Here is a 16,130-nt window from a genome sequence, read left to right on the forward strand (position 1 = left end):
TTCTACTTGCATTTTTACGTGCTTTCGAACTGCTAGGTTGGCAGAAGCTGGGACGAGTAACAGGCGCTCACTCTGCTACGCGGCACTCGGGATTCGACCCGCCAAACTGCCGACCTTCTGATCGACAAGCTCAGCGTCCTGAGCCAGAGCCACCGTGTCCCTTATGTGTGTGTGTGTGTGTGTGTGTGTGTGTGTTTGTATACACAATGTATACGGATCCTTGGTTTTTCGGGTTTTTCCCCCGCGTAGAACTAAAGGTGTAGGCGCAACGTTTCGACGGAATCCCATCCGTCATCATGGCGATAGCTTATTTGATGCACAGGGACATTTATCATCCAAGCGGCCATGCCCCACTCCTGCTGGCTGGGGCTGATGGGCGCTGGAGTTTAGCCAGTCACGGAAGCGACCGAAGGGAAGCCGAGGCGCTGCCAGGTGTGTTTTATAAAACCAGAGCCCGACACGGCACAAAGACCAGATCTCAGCTGAACAGAGAAGGAAACGAGGAGGTTCCTGCTACTTCTATGGACGCGAGGCGGCTTCGGAAGGGACGCGTCTGATTGGCACACCCGCTAATGGGCGGCGTCACCGGAAAGCAGGCACTCGATTGGTCGCTGGGGAAGGACCAATGGGGCAGCCTTCAGTGGCAGGCCATTGGCTAGGAGCCGAACAGCGCGAAGTATAAACGAGTCCGATACGCGTCTCTACCCGCTGGACCCAGCAGAGGACTTGGGTGCCCAGGTTCTCTCGCCTTCGGGAGAAGGCAAAGCCTTGTGATCCTCGAAGTGCCTCCGAATAAACAAGCAAGCCTCTGGAGAGCATCGGGCCGGGGGATGCCGGGAACGAGATAAAATTGGGGGCAAGTCATATGCCCCAATCTCCCCAGCCAGCTCCAGGCCCACCAGCCTTGGCCGCTTTAAAACTGGCTGGGAAACTCTGGGAAGTGAAGTTCTCAAGTCTTGGATGGCCACTAATCCCACCCATGCAGGGCAATTCAGATACACCCCCCCTCCGTGATGCCAGCTCCATTCTCAAAACCAGTGTTGTTTCTTCTGAAGCCAATCTGTAGCCGCCCCACTGCCCAGTTTGTCCCCCAAAGTCTAAAATGATGTTGCAGTCCGAAAACCAATTTCCACGGGGAAGAAAGAGGCACCAAAAACAGGCTTGAAATACAAGTTTATAAATTACAAACTTTTGTGGCGGGAAGCTTCCAAATCAGTCTAATGTAGACAGTTCCATAGCATGTAATAGTTTGAGGAGATTCAAGGCTCAAATTTAACAAGACCCCCAACCCACCCCCAAAAGGCAGATCCCATATTCACAAACAGCCATGTGATTGGTTATACATTGGCGTTTTGAGGTGTAACAGATGCCCTGCTCTCTTGCAAACTTTTCTCAAAAATAGAATTTATTTACCCTGATCTCACTTTAAGGACTGAGTTGCCCCTTCATCCATCTTCTCTGCAGCCAACCCTGAATGCTAGTCTGTTTCCCATCAAATGCTTCACAAAAATATCTATAAAGCTCACTGAAAAAACAACAACTGTCCTTTTTTCCTTCTTGCTCTCCCTCCAAAACTGGGTGGGAAGAAACGAAGATGTGTTCTCCCTTCCAGACAGTGATATGTTCCTCTTGATGCACCAAAACCTTTTCTGAATAATTACCACTGCCAAGAATTCCTCCTCTTGCTGCGGAGGTTTTGTTAGGGCCAGAAAAACGTGCTTGGTGCAAGGAAAGCCATGTTGAGGGTTGCTTTCTCCAAACGCAACCCATGAGAATGCTTGAACGGGAGGAAAAAACATCCCCCTCCCTACATGCAAAAGAACTAAGGGGTGACCATTCTTGTAGCTTGCCCAAAAAATAGCCAGAATGGAGGGAGCTATAAAACGGGGGGGGGGGGGGGGAAGGTGGAGGAAATGAGCCCTGACTGTAGTGAAGTTCTACAAGCTTCTCAAGAGGGGTTTTAATACTGAAATCTCCCACCGCCACAAAGCGAGCGAGGAGGTGAAGTTTGGTCCGTCAGTACAACAGTGAAAAACTGTACTTGGCAGCATTAAGCAAAGCAGTCACATCTGGACTCCAGGTCCCATCACTCTGGGCAAGCCTTGCAGGTGGGGCTGACCAGCCAAGGCCCACGAGTGTCCTGGAGCAGGAAGGATGGGCGTGGGGAGGCTCCTGAGCCCCCTCCCACGATACAGCACTGAAAATGGGGCTCCCCCCACCCCAGATACGGCCTCACAAAAGGCCCCCAGATATGGCAATTTATGAAAGAAGAAGCAGGTCTAAACTTTAGAAAACCAAAATTGAGAGCGTTCCTCCTTTGCCATCTTCTCCAAGCGGGCAGCATCGGCTTCCACACACACCCCCTCGGGAGGAAGTGAGTACGGAACGGTCGTCACGGGGCTTGGGAAGAGGGGCTGCGCTGGTGCCCCACCTCCTCTGGACGCCTCTTTCCTCGGGAAGCCCCGCCAGGCTGGGCCGCCCTGGCCTCTGCTCAGGCTGGAGTGGGCCGGACACCGAGCCCCCACCTTCCCATGCACCCCGGAGCTGGGCGCTGTGGACCGGCTGGGAGGTCTGAGTGGGCCCCGGGCTTCCGCCTGCTCAGTTCAAAGGAGTTTGTGGCCTCAGCAGTTCCAAAAGGGGGCAGGGGGGCTGGTCCCCCCCTTCCCCCCGCAAAGAGACAGGCCACGCAGAGTGTGGAGAAGATCTTCTGCTAAGTTTCCCTCTGAAAAATACTCCAGGGAGCCTTCACTGAAAAATCAGAAAAGAGGGAAGGAGGGTCAGACGGGGGTGCTCGAGACGGGGTGGGGGCAGGCTGGATTCAAGGGTCCCAGGGGGACCCTTTCCCCTGTGTCCCCTCCCTCCAAACGGTTACACAAATGGGGGTGGGGGAAGGAAGGAGAGAGAGAAACTCACACAATTGATTTCGCTTTCGGCCAACTCTCCAGGCTGCTGCATCGGCTCAGAAGGCTGCCCTGTGGCCGAAGGGCTGGGGGAAGCACTGGGGGGAGGAAAGCAGAGGATGAGCGGGGGGGGGGCACCTCCACCAGCCCCATCTCTCTGGGCCGAAGTGGTCTTTCAGGGACTTGTGGCCCCTGCACATCCCCAAGGGAGGGGGCTGCCCGTTCTCCTGAAGCTGCTTTGGGGCAGGGCTGAGTGTTTGGGGCAGTCCTTGGGGAGGGGGGTGAGCCGGGGGGGGGGCAGAGCAAAGCACATGACCCCGACACACACAAACACACGGAAAGTTGTTCTTGCTCCTGGTCCTGCGGCACAAACCCCTGCGCCATTGGGAGCCGCAGAGAGGGGCCCGGCACCCTCCACGGCCAGGCACCTTCCCCGGATCAGAGCAGCCCTCTCTGGCCGGAAGGGCAGGGCCGGGGCCCCTAGGAGCACTGAGCCCCTCCCCTGGCCCTGGGGGCTCGCTTGGCCCAGGGCCCGGCCTGCCTAGACTCCGCCTCACCTACTTGAAAGCATCCTGCACTATCTAGCTCCGTGGACCACTTGTCTGAACTGACAAACTCTCCGCTCTCTGACCTACGTGGAGATTGAGAGACAGACCCCAGGTCAACTGGAGGGGGGGGAGGGAGACTGTAGAACAGAGGGTTTCCCCCCCCCCGCCGCTTTCCAAGGGGTTTTCAGAGAACTACACAGTTCTTGCGAAAAGTCCCCTTTGGTCACCAAAGCCGCTCCTGCAGATCCAGAAAGACGGATGAGAACGCAGAGGCTCTTTCGGGGGTCTCCAATCTCGCCCCCCCCTCACCTTTCCAGAAAGAGCACAGCTGGGTCCTTGGGGGTATCTGGGGGGGGCGCTTCTGCCCCCACTGAGCTGAAGGGAGAAATGGGGCAAGAGTGAGCGCCAGGAAACCAGAGACGAACTGCTTGCGGAAAAGTGAGGCGTCCGCGAATCGGCCCTCCAAAATCTCGCCCCAGGGTGGACGGGGCCAGTCTCCCCCCTGGCTGTGCTGGCCAAGCAGCCCAATGGGCTCCAGAGACCCTCCCCGGCCCCTGTGGAGCCTTGGCCCGCCCCTCCCCACCCTGTGGGGAAGAGCAACTGACCGGCTGGCTGGCGAGCTGTGCCCGGGGCTGCCCAGCGAAGAGGTGGATAAGGTGGTTGCTGCCGAGTCGCTGTTGGCCTCTTCAATGGGGGGCGTCTGGGGGAGCAGGTCGGGGCGCCCCAGCTGGGAGCCTGAGAAGGGGAGGGGGGAGGCTGAGCAACCCTGGCTGGGCCCAGGGCAGGGCTGGCCACCTGGTCAGGGGTGGAAGGGTGATGGAGGGGGTGGGGCATCCAACCCTCTGGACTTCAACTGTGCTGGCTGGGGAGTTCTGGGACTTGAGGTTCACAGGTCTCAAAGTGGCCGAGGTCGGACACTCCTGGCTGGGGGGGAGCTACCTCCTCCCCAGCAGAAGGCTGCCTCTTTGCTTCCTGCCAGGGCCAGGAGGGGGCTGAGTGTGGGTGAGAAGAGCAGGGTTGCAGGCAGGGGGCGCCCACCTGGCTCCATCTCGACCTCCATCGTGACCTGGACTCTCGTCTCGCTTAGGCCCTGGGCGGGGGTCCCAGTTTGGCCCGGCCGACGAGGAGGACCCATCCCGGAGCGGCTCTTTTTGGAAGGGGAGGATTTCACTTTGGGGAGAAAGAGACCAAGCTCAGCCGGGAAGCCTGAGGAGCCTCTTTAAGGCTACAATTAGGGGGGCACAGGAAGGAGAACCCCCCTCCCCTTGCCAAACGGGCGGCCATGCCAGCCGGCCACTCGAGGGACTCACGAGGGATCTTCTTGAAGACCGCCTGGCACATAAACCGCTGGAATCGCTCGGCATAAAAGCTCGGCCGGTGAACCGAGACCGTGTCCTGCAGGGAAGCAGGCAAAAGTCACCCCAAAAAGAAATCAGTGTGTGGGGGGGGGGACAGAGGATCTGCCTTCCCCTCCCCCCTCCCAGACCTCCCTTTTCCCCCACTTGCTCCGTCCCAAGACAGGAGCGACCATTCCGGCCCCTTACCCCGTCGTGAACCAGGGCTTTCCAGGAGTGCTCCAGCTTCTTCATGAACCTGGAGAGATCGGAAGGTGGAAGAGCAGGTTACAAATTTAGCTTTAAAATCAGCCCCTAATGCCCAGCCGGGCTCTGCTGCCCCTCTGCTTCGCTCTGGCTCCCCTCCTTTCCTCCCAGGCTCCTCTGCCTGGCCGGCTGGCGGCTTCCCACGGCTCCTGCCGCCATTCTGCACTTCCAGCCTGCTTCTGCCACCAACCGCAGAGCCTCTGGCTGGGCAGGGCCGGCGCCAGGGCTGCTCTCCCAGCCTTAATTGCTTCCTGCTGGCTGGGAGAGGGAGGGAAACCTCCCCGGGCCCGACTTCCTCCATTAGGGATGCACGCAGCCAGGCTGGCATCCGGCGGGGGAGAAACCCGGCTGCTTTACCTGTAGGACTGCAGCACGTCGATGATCCCCACGTACAGGAGCAGCCTCTCCCCCTTGGCGTTTCGGGATGGGATCCCGCCCATCCTGCAGGAGAGAGCAGACGGAGGCACGGGGTGGGTGGGTGGGGGAGGACCCCGACCCGGGACACGTCTCTCCGAGCCCCACGGCTCCGCTCGCAAACTGGCACAGGGCCTCGTCTGAGCGGCCCCGTCTCTTTGCCGCTGCACTTACTGGTCATCCGTCTCGATGGTGCCCCCCCGCCGGGCCTCTCCCTGGATGGCCTCCATGGCGGTGGAGTAGAGGGCCCTCTGGCCGGCCGGCCGCCTTGTGTCCATCAGGGAAGCCCCGTCGGCTACTGCCCGTTCCCGCTGGGCCAGGTCCAGGTTGTGGATGGCCACCAGCAAGCTGTAATCCATGATCTTGAAGCTCTGCAGGACCTGGGGGAGGGGGGAATAGAGGCAAGGAAGCCCCCCAATTAAGCCACGGTCCTGCTGGGTCCAGGCTGGGCCGCCTTCGCTCTCTTTCCCCCCTCTCCGAAGCGGCGAGATCTCAGCTCAGGCGAGTTGAGGATGAAAGGCAGACTTTGGTCCAGGAAGTGATAAGAGGCCTTTGCGCAAATATCCGCTCGCCCTTCCCAAAACAGCTCCCTGCCTTGGAGCCCATCCCAGCCCGCCTGCCCCATCTCCAGGGCTCCTTGGTCCACCCCCCACTCGTAAAAGTCTGAGACAGCCGCTCCGTTTTCTGGCAAGCGCTTGGATTGCTTTGGGAAGCAGGAGAGCTACAGCCACATCTCGCCCCTCCTGTCCAGCAACCCCGGGACCCCCGAACCAGCCAGCCCCACCTACCAGGCAGTCCCTCTGCAGGGTCTTGCACAAGGCGCTGTGCATGTCGGCGTCCAGGAAGAGCCCGTCGGGGACGTCCTGCACGAAGTCCAGGTCCTTGTAGGTGGGGAAGACCTTCTCGCGCTCCTTCTGCGAGGCCCGGCGCTTGTAGGTGGAGCCCTTCAGGTCGTACTTCTGGTGCATCCGGACCGAGCGGGGCAGCAGGTTGTTCATCACCACGATGCGGATGTTCTTGCCCCCCGCCTGGACGCAGTAGAGGCCGTAGAACTTGGGCAGCAGCGTCCGGGGGTTCTGGTTCAGGTTCTGCAGGGGCGGAGGAGGGGTGTCCTTAAGGCAAAGCCCCCCACCCCACCCCCCGAGGCGGCTCAAGGAGAACAGCAGTCACCACCGAGTCAGCGGTGGCCGCGAGGATGGGGAAGGGGCCAGGGGACGGTCAGGGGCCCCTTTCGGAGGGCAGAGGGTCCCCCGTCTCCTGGCCCCGGGGCCTCTCGCGCCCCCCTCCCCAGGAAGGGGCTCGCCTCCCCACAGCCGCTCACCATGTAGTAGCCCGGCAGCAGCTTCTGCAGGAACTCGGCTTCCTTGTGCTGGACCGTCTTGATGATGAACTCGTCGTCGCTGGAGACGTAGAAGATGGAGCCGCTGGCGCCGGAGTTGGAGAGCTCGATCAGCGGCTCGCTGCAGAGGGAGCACTGGGGGGAAGGGGGAGGGGATCAGCCCTTCGGACCTCTCCTCCCTACCCCCAAAGGAGTCCCCATCCGAGGGCCGCCCCTGAAGCCCGCTCACCAGGTAGTCGTCGGGCCGGATGCCGAAAAGCTCCCGGAAGTAGCGGAAGGCCACGGGGGCGTAGGTCTTGAAGCGGAAGTCGTTGTAGTGGTGGGCCGGGGTCAGGTTGCTGCCTTCGCTGCAGGGAGGGAGCGAGGGAGGGGAGGTCAGCACCGCCCATCGGGGGGAGGGGGTGGCAGAGGGAGCAGCGGCTGCAGAGGCCACCTGGCCGGGCAGGCGGCAGCTCACCTGGGGAAAAAGATGCTCTCCACCACGTAGAAGTCCTGCATCAGGACGTCCCGCTCTGGCTTGGTGCTGAGGCTGCCCACCGTGTGGGTGATGCCCAGCTGGATGGCGCCTTTGAGAGCCGAGGAGGTCGTCTGGAGAGGGGGGAGAGGGGAGAAAGAGCCGGTCCTGATTTGCAGGTGAAAAAAAAACACGTCCTTTTGCAAACACCTCACGGCTCACTCGGGTTTCCTGCTGCCACATCAGCATTTTAAGGTGATTTTGAGTCGGTTCTTCCTTCGAAGACCCTTTAAAAGGACCCTCTCTTTAATCTGGCTAGACCTGCCAAGTCAGGGCTTTGGGGGTGAAGGGAAGGGGAGAAAGGGGGAGGCCTCGATGGCCGATTCTCGGATGAAGGAAATTCCTGACTGGTCCCATCATGGGGGGGGGACGAAGGGGGGAGAAGCGGCTCTGCCTTAAGTGTCTGAGGCCTCTCCAGGAGAGCCGTTGGGGATTCCCCTGCTGGAGCCTTCGGTAAATCACTGGGCTGCCTACGTCAAAGACGGGCGCCTCCTCCTCCTCCTCGGCCCCGGTGCCTGGAAATCCCCTGGCTGCCTTGGCTTCCTGCTTCCCCTGCCAGGCAACCCCAAACCGGCATCCCCCGTTCGAGCTGGGAGGGGGGGGCAGCCCCCTCCCAAGCCCTGAACTGTGGGACTGTCGGCTCGTCTCTCTGGGAAGATCAGAGCAGAATCCCCAACAGCTTCTTGCTCTGGGGAAGGGGGGCTTCCGATCCGGCTGCTTCTCCCCAAGGATGCCAGGGAGGCGCCCTTCCCAGAGAGGCCAGGGGCAGGTCCCCCAGTTCAGTGGCATGCGTGGAGACTTGTGCCAAGCTACAGGCGCTGGGTGCCAAAACGTGCCGCAGAGCTCTTCCCGGCCCGGGAGACAGCTGAGCCGTGGGGAGCTTGAGCTGGGCTCCCTCCCCATCCACACCGCCCTGATCTCGGGGACCCCCTCAGACAGGGAGTGAGGAGCCCCCTTAGAAAGAGGGCTGTCCCCCCATGTGAGGGACCCGCTTCAGGAGCGGGGGCAAAAATGATGCGCAACACGGCACTGGAAGCAAAGCAGCTGCCACAACAGGCCAACCACACACTGCAGGCAAGGGAGGAACCCACAAAAGGGTGAAAACACGAAGGGAGGGAGGATATTCCTCTCAAGGATCAATTCTGCCAACTGTTTCTTGGTTCTGACGACCACAGAAACAACAGGGGAGGACTGCTCCAAACTCTCCTGGGCATTCTCCCCCCCCACCCACAATCTTTGGGGTCCCCAAGCACCCCCCACCTCCACAGTCTCAGGCCTATCTCAGGGCACAGCAAGGGGGCCACTTACGGAAAGAGGCGGCGTCCGAAAGGACCCATCCCGGCTAACATCCATTTCAGAGCCAGCTGCAGCATCCCGGCCCAGATCCGAGTCCCCTCAGACCCGGGGAGCGTCAGAGTATCCCCCGCACGGAGGGTAGGAGGAGGAGGAGGAGGAGGAGGAAGCTACGCCCTCTCCGGAGAGCAGGCCCGCATTTTGGGTGGGGCAAAGGAAACCCTGAGGGAATCCCGGCAGGCCCAGCGGCCCCCGTCCGGGAGAGTCTCCAGAGGTCAAAGGAAACCTTCCTCCCTCTGGTCCGCTAGCGAGCGAGATCCTGACCCACGGGCCTTACGATCCCTGGGATCTGCTCTGCCTGGGTCTGCCGGTAGAAACCTGTCTCTGAAACCGCCGTGCACCTGGGCCTTTATGCCGAGCAGGGTGACTCAGAGGCTGGAGAATGCAAGGAGGGGGAGGAAGGGGAGGGGAGAGGCAGGCCGAGGCGGTGGCAGCAGCCCAGCCCCAGCATCCGCCAGCCTACCTTCTTGTAGGTGGTCTCTCCGCTGGAATCCACGCTCCGGTGGCCTTTCTTGATCGTCTGCGAGGACCCGTGCCCGGAGGAGCCTGGCGTCTGGGAGCCGGAGAGGAGAAAGGGCGGTTTCCAAGCCTCCCACGGGCAGGGCGGAACGGGTGCCCCCAAAACAGGGGTGGGGGCAGCACCTGCCCGTCCGTGAGGCGAAAGGGGGTGTGCAGCTTGGGGGTGCCTGAGACAGGAGCACCCCAGGCAGGGAAGCCTCCAGGGCCGGCCCCTGCTTTGCGAGCTTCTCTGTGCTCCACGTTTACAACAGGGGGGCAAAGTCAGAAGGTGGGGTTTTGCGCCGGAGCCTCGCCATCCCAGGCTGCTGCCTTCAATCTCAGCTTTCCCAAGGCCATGAAGCCCCCCACCCGTCCCCAGCCCAGCTCCTGAAGGGCACCATCTGCCCCCCACCCGCTCTTTGTCAGCACTTGCAGCACCAGCCCTGGGTGGTGGCGTTCGGTTTTTTTAAATTTAATGGAAACTCACCTCCAAGGACTTTTTGAAGGTCGCCGCTCCTGGCGCCCCTGGAAGGGAAAGGGGGGGTGAGAGCTCTGGCAGAGATTAAGCTGAGTCCTCCCGGGGGGTGACTGGTGGGGGGGGTAGGGGGGAAACAGGGGGAGCGACGCCCTCCTTCGCGAGGGGAACCAGCACGAATCCAGCCCGGGGCCTCCGCTCTCGCTGTCTCCTGCCAAGGGAGCCCCACGCATCACTTGGGGCTGAGTCACCCCCGAGATGCCAAGGGCTTAGCCCCTGGGGCCACGGTGTGGACGCGACACAAAGCCCCCTCTGCTCGGCCCGAGGAAGGCCTGCCAGCAGAGGCCGGCTCTTCACCGGGAGCCCTCCGGGTGTCTTTGGCCAAGGTGGACAAATGCCCGCCCCACTTCGGCCAGGATCTGCCCCTCTGCTCGGGCTCTGGGTGGACCTGGGTGCTGAAGGTGGCCGCCTGTTCGCTCGGCTCCCTCCAGGGCAGCCCAAGTTAGAAGAGGGGTCCCCAACCTGGGCCGCTTTAAAACCCGTGGACTTCAACCCCCAGAATTCCACAGCCGGCATGGGAGTTGAAGTCCAGAAGTCCTAAAGGGTTGGAGACACACACACACACACACACACACACACACACACCACTCTAGCTTGGGCTGCCCTCTGGCAGAGGGGCCAGGGGAACAGCGCCCTCTGGTGGGCCAGGACAGCCACAGCAGCACTGTAAGCCCAGCGGACCCTGACCACGCGGAAAGGTAAAGGTGTCATCAGACCAAGCCGGTCTCTGAGGCTGCAGGCAAAATCTTGGCTCAAGGAGGGGATCCTGACCGGCCCTTTGCAGGGGCGTGGGAGGGGGAGGCGTTGGTGGGGAGCCAGCTTCATTTTCCAGCCTTCGGTAGGCCGACTGAGAAGATGAAGGTCTGTCAGAGTTGGCAGCGATAACAATTTGGATAAACGATGATGACTCAGTTTGAAATTCTTCTGCTGTTGGTCTTTGCTTTGGGAAATTTGCAAAAGCCACTGACAAACGCTGGCGAGGCAGGGGGTGCGGGAGACTGGGGTCCTGCCATGAGCAGATGGGCTTATTGACCTCAGGAGACCCTCGGCTGAGAATCCCAGACTCTTGACAGTCGGGGTTCCACACAATGTCCAAAGAACGGAGCTGAGGGACTTCGCTCTGGGTCTCTTCCTTCGCAATTCGGTCCAGAGCCAGACGCCCTCCGGCCACGTGGGGAGGAGGGAGGCTGGTGGGGGGGGGAGGAAGGAGCGGTGCTGCAGCACGTGGGGGGAAATATTTAGCAGAGGGACACCCCTTTCTCCCCACTTTCTCCCAGGCATCCCTATCTGACGCCTCCTGTTTCAAAACGCACCGCAGGGACCTTTTCTCCACCTTTTCCAGTTGGACTGGGAGAAGAACCAGGGGAGACCCTGGCCAGGCCCAGCGCCACGCCTCGGGCCTCCAAGCGGGAAGAAGACGTGCTGCAAAAGCAGGCGAAGCTCGGCCAAACCATGCGCTGAACTTGCAAAAGCTCGAAAGGAGAAGATGGTGGTGTTGCCAGCACCACATCTGTGGCCAGAAGCGGCTGAACCGCCACTGGACTAGCCACGTTTGACACAAGCGGGCGGGTGGAGAAACCGGATTAGTTGCACATTTTCCTATCTCGGTCGATTCCAGAGTTCTAGCAAGCTTGCATCGAGAAGGGCCAGCAAGGTTAAATCCTGGGGGGAAAGTTCATTGTCTCAATGCTCCCAAGAAGACTTGGGACTCTCTGAAGGCTCCAGCTTTCCATCTCTAAAATGGGGATACATGTCCCCAGGGAGTGGCCGGCCGAGCCTTTCTGAGTTAACCCAGAAGGGGCCCGAGTTTGAGGCTGGGGACTCTTTAAGGCCGGGAGGGAGCGAGCGAAGCAGCTGCTTCATGTCCAAACAGCCCTGGCTGGGGGAAGAAGCCAGTGCGTCCCCCGGTCACTTCCACACCACCACCGCAGGCAATGAGAGGCCAGGCGGGTTAGCAGAGGAGGAGGAGGGTCACGCGCAGGCAGGCCTCGGTTTTACCCATACATCTGCGTCTTCGAGAGGGCACCACGGAGCAGCAGAGGAAGCTAAAGGCTGGCAGAGAGGAGAGAGAGAGAGAGAAAAGGGGAAGCCACAGAATTTTTCAGGAAGGAAGGAGTTTGCTCAGCAGATAGTCGGGATCACGAAGGCTTGAAGTTCAGTTAGAGAGGAAGGGAAGTCAGGCTGTCGATGAAAACCACCGCAAAGGGCGAGTGTCACTGGGGGTTCACCTACAAGTAGGAGCATCAGCCCCTCCCACACATCTCTGCGCCGCCCCCCCCCCGCCAGCTTCCTTCTGCATCTCCCCAGAAGCAAAATATCCCAAGAGGCCAGGAAGTTCCTGGTGCTCACTGACCTGGGTTGTTTTCTTCCAGACGTTTCATGACCCAGCTAGGTGACGACATCAGTGCTAGAAGGGAGCATGTGCAGCAAACCCCACTGGTACTGATGTTGTTACCTAATTTGGGTCATACGACGTCTGTAAGAAGGGAGCTCGGAGAGCACCAAGCACCCCACAGCCACCTTGTCTCCCTCTCCACAAACCCCCTTCCCTTCTGGCACTGATGCCGTTATCTAGCTGGGTCGTGAAAGGGCTGCGAGAGCCCAAACCCAGAGAGCATCAAGGACCCTGAGCTACAAGTATCCTCCTTTACTGATGTTCCAACAACCAGGCCTGGACTGACTATAGTTTTAAATTTGGTTTTATTGGGTTAATTGTTATGTATTTATTACATTTATGGTTTAATTTTTTTAAATTTTGTATTTTATGTTTTTTAACTTTTTATTGTTGTGAGCCGCCCTGAGTCCTTAGGGAGAAGGGCGGCATATAAATTTAAGTTTTAAACTTTGTTTTAATTTGTTGGGCTAGCAATTATTTTATTTTAATCCTATTTCTATTTTAACTTTTATATTGCTTTTAAACTTTGCCCTGTAAACCGCCCTGAGTCCTTAGGAAGAAGGGCGGCCTATAAATTTAATAAATTCAATTCAATTCAATTCTAATAAATTCAGTACTGGGCCCAGGAAGCCCAACAGCAGAGACTTCACTTTCTGTCACCTTCCCATCTCATCATCCCCACCTCCGCCGTGCCTGCAACGCCCTGCCCTCCTTCCAACGACTCCTGTGATGAAAACCCGGCAACCCCGGTTCTCACAGCGCTGGGCTCTCCGGCACTCCCTTCCCAAGAGAACCAGCTTCTCCGCTCGGTGAAAGGGCTGCGTCCCATTTTTATTACGCTCACAGATCAGCCTAGCCAAAGGGCTGCTTTCACCCTTTGGAAAGCCACCTTGTAACCGCTGCTGCTAGTTAAACTGAGCATCCCCGGAACAGCCGCTTAGATGTCCAGAAAAGGAAGCCGCCCAGGCCAGAACGGCCTCCTCCCATGTTGACAGCCCAGATTTAGAGCAGCTTCCCCTGAAGTCAGAAAGGGAAGCCAGAATACATCTGAAGAACAGGCAGGCAGAGAAGCCGGCTTACAGAGGCAGCTTTCAGAGGCTGGGAGAAAATTTTTTGCAAAGTCAGCTCTGCTGCTTTTGACCTCTGCTTGCTCCGCTTCCCTGCTCGGGAGAGCAGGGTGTGTTCTCTCTCTGAAAAGCCAACATCTTCCCCCTGGTACAAAGCCTGGAAAGGAACGTGCCTCGCCCCTCCTTCCTTCCCTAAACTAAGGCTGAAGAACAACTGTACAGGAATATTAGGAGACATCAGCTCCACGGTGCGGGAGCTACATCCAAGCCACCTGAGACTCAAAAGAGAGAGAAAGTAAACGTGCCTCGTTTGTCCCCCTGGTTAAAGAAGGAGCAGGCAGCTTGGAAGAAGAGAGAAGAGAAGATTCACATTGAGGGGAGCATCCAGAGGACTTCAGATCAGAGGCAACCAGAAAACGTTATAAAAAGAGGGCGGCACATATTCTGCTGAGTTTCGCATCGAAACGCTTCGGTGCAAAAGCTCCCACAAAAGGTCCTTTTAAGCCACGTTAAAGTGAAGGCGGGTGGCTCTGGGTCCACCCAAGGCCACCAACAGGCGTTTTATAGACATTTGGATCCCACAATTTTGCAACAGTCGGTTGCAAAAAATCAAAATGGCACCTTGGAGGGGGAAAAAGGCCGGATTCAGACCTAAGCCTAAGTTCCAAATACCAGCATTGCAGCAGGAAGAATCAAGGCCTATTTTTAAAAGGCAATGCCTAAAATAGCTTATTTCACCACTGAAGATTTTGGCTGCCCTCGAGGGGAGCAGCGATAAGGGAGGAGGCTGAATAAGCAAGATTTCTGCTGAAAAAGAAAGGGGGTCCTTTGGGGTGGAGGCCCCAATCTTCAGAAGCTCTTCCGACAGGTTCAAGTATTGTGGAAGCCGAAAGGAAACCACCTAGCGTTAGAGGCGAGAGTAGAAAACAGCAGCCTATACCCACAACACAGAAAAATCAAGATTTTTGCCTGGCAAAGGCATCACAGCTTTTCAAATTTTCCATTGCATGTCAGGATTTTATTGTTTGACGCAATTATGAGACACATAAGAATCAGAATACCAGTTTCACCAGCAAAATGCCTTTCCAGTTAATACATTACTCTTCTTTTTTTTAAAAAACAAAAACAAAAACAAAGCTTGCTTCTAGTTTGGTTGCTGAGTCAGGAAACCCCAGGCTAACATCTGCTTTCTTATCAGCTGTCTCTAGCTGGGGATGAAGCAGGGGGGGGGGAAGCAGAACTGTATAATTCATGACTTCTAAGGAACAATTGGCTTTATTTCAGCTCTACAGAGCCCCGAATTAGCGGGAAAAGAGATCAGCTTGAACAAACGGCCTCTATGGATCAAGATGATGGCTGGCAACCGTGGGGCCAACTTTTCATGCTCAAAATGAGCCAGCAAATATTTGCCAGAAAACAGAGATGCGGTTTCCATCCTGAGCCAGCGAGACACTGGGGAGCCAACTGGAGAGGGGGCTGAAGGAGGCTTGGGGGTTGCCAGCTGCTCTAGCCCCCCCCCCACAAAGCTTCCCCCCAACACACCTGGGGAAAAGCTCCTGGGGGGGCACTTCGGCCCTCTCCCGTGGGGGTTCCTGGGGGGGGGTCAATGGGATCCTGCCAGCCCACCTGGGAAGGGGAAGGCGGGTGAGGAGGCAGGAGGTCCCCCCCAAGGCCCCAGAGACCCCCTACAGGGGGCACCCACATTGCCATGGCAACAGCTGCCCTGCAGAAAGAGGATCGCCCCCCCTCCAATTGGCACCCCCAAAGGTGCCTGTCCCCCTCCCTCCTCCGGGGGGGCAGACCCCCTCCCCCACCCCTCCGCCCCATTGGGGCCCTTGATGGCCAAGGCGGGGGGGGTCTGCTTCCCCGCCCCCCCTCCAGGAGGCCAACTGCCCCCAAGGAGGAGGAGGAGGATCCCCCACCTCGGCCTCTGCCCCCTCCCACGGTCCCCCCCAGGGCTGCCCCTTGCCCTGCCCGGAGCCCCGAGCCAATGGGGGCTGCCCTCGACCCCCGCTCCAGGAGGGGGCAGGCGGGGGGGCCAAGGCGAGCGACGGGAGACCCTTACCCGTGGCGGCTCCGCTGCTGCTGCTGCTGCTCCCCCCGGACTCGGGCCCGGCCGACGCCATCTTAGCGCTTCTCCCGCCGCTCCGCCTCCCTGCCCCGCTTGCCCTCTCGCCTCCCCCCGCGGCGCCCGGGTGGTCTCGCCCGCCTCGCTCCGGCCGCCGCCGCGGACCGTCCCACGCTCGCCTCCGCAGGGGTGGCCGCGCCTCCTCCCGCTCGCCCCCCGCAGGCGCCTCCTCCCTCCCCCGGCTTCCTGGAATGGGCCCGCCCGGCAGTCGTCGGGAGAAACCACTTTGCGCCGGCGGGGGGGGGCAGAAAGAGAGGCAGCGCCGCCTTGTTTACGCTAACGGAAAGCGGACCGTCAGGAAAGGGGCGCGGAAATGGGCGCCGCGCAGGCGCAGAAAGCAGAGGGTCGCGGATGGCCGCATCAACGTTGCAGTGGGCGCGGCCTCCCCCGCATCAGAGAGCGTGCTCCTTCCGAACGGGAGGGGGAGTCCTGCGTGGCCCTGACGTCGCAGGCACGCCCGTCGCCCCAGCAACGCCGCCAACGTTCTGTACCCGCCTCCATAACGCCACGAGCCAGGCCAGAGTGACGTCAGACCTCAGAATGATTTATTTATTATTATTTATTTGCAGACCCTACAATAAATTCGTTTTATTCCATCTTTGGGGAAACAGGCTGAAAGCAACGCATAAAACTCCCCGGAGAAATCCAGCCACTCCCGAAGCCTTATTATTATTATTATTATTATTATTATTATTATTATTATTATTATTATTATTATTATTTAGTTTTGTTATTATTATGATTATTAGTTTTGTTGTTATTATCATCATCATTATCATTATGCTTTTAATCCTTGCATGCGGATCGAGCAGGGGGCTGGACTAGAAGACCTCCAGGG

General features: G+C 58.8%; 1 protein-coding gene across 4 annotated transcripts; it reads right to left on the minus strand.

Annotated features, from left to right (window-relative positions):
- Positions 1-1,156: 1,156 nt before the first annotated feature.
- PIP5K1A (phosphatidylinositol-4-phosphate 5-kinase type 1 alpha) lies at positions 1,157-15,675 on the minus strand. 4 transcript variants are annotated; one of them, XM_083374141.1, is made up of 16 exons: positions 15,230-15,673; positions 9,655-9,692; positions 9,133-9,222; positions 7,260-7,390; positions 7,032-7,149; positions 6,785-6,937; positions 6,252-6,551; positions 5,638-5,843; positions 5,407-5,490; positions 4,993-5,041; positions 4,759-4,843; positions 4,487-4,618; positions 4,054-4,183; positions 3,758-3,823; positions 2,914-2,998; positions 1,157-2,748 (listed from the first exon to the last, which is right to left on the minus strand). In XM_083374141.1, the coding sequence occupies exons 1-16, from the start codon at positions 15,288-15,290 to the stop codon at positions 2,746-2,748; spliced, it is 1,731 nt and encodes a 576-aa protein (XP_083230267.1). In that variant the 5' UTR covers positions 15,291-15,673; the 3' UTR covers positions 1,157-2,745. The 4 variants fall into 4 exon arrangements, 3 of the variants coding, with proteins under 3 accessions (XP_083230267.1, XP_083230268.1, XP_083230269.1); XM_083374142.1 differs by lacking the exon at positions 4,487-4,618 and having other exon boundaries at positions 15,230-15,675; XR_014493825.1 differs by lacking the exon at positions 1,157-2,748 and having other exon boundaries at positions 2,968-2,998; positions 3,676-3,823; positions 15,230-15,675.
- Positions 15,676-16,130: the final 455 nt, after the last annotated feature.

Source organism: Vipera ursinii, assembly GCF_947247035.1.
Source record: "Vipera ursinii genome assembly, chromosome: 15".
Lineage (NCBI taxonomy): Eukaryota > Metazoa > Chordata > Lepidosauria > Squamata > Viperidae > Vipera > Vipera ursinii.

What these genes read in the sequence shown, in the direction of transcription:
- PIP5K1A (XM_083374141.1), bottom strand. Translation starts at nt 15,290, where the DNA reads ATGGCGTCGGCCGGGCCCGAGTCCGGGGGGAGCAGCAGCAGCAGCAGC. An exon ending in CAGCAGCGGAGCCGCCACGG is followed by an intron (nt 9,693 to 15,229) that starts GTAAGGGTCTCC and finishes TTTCCCTTCCAG; the next exon opens with GGGCGCCAGGAGCGGCGACC. An exon ending in GGTCTTCAAGAAGATCCCTC is followed by an intron (nt 4,619 to 4,758) that starts GTGAGTCCCTCG and finishes TTCTCCCCAAAG; the next exon opens with TGAAATCCTCCCCTTCCAAA.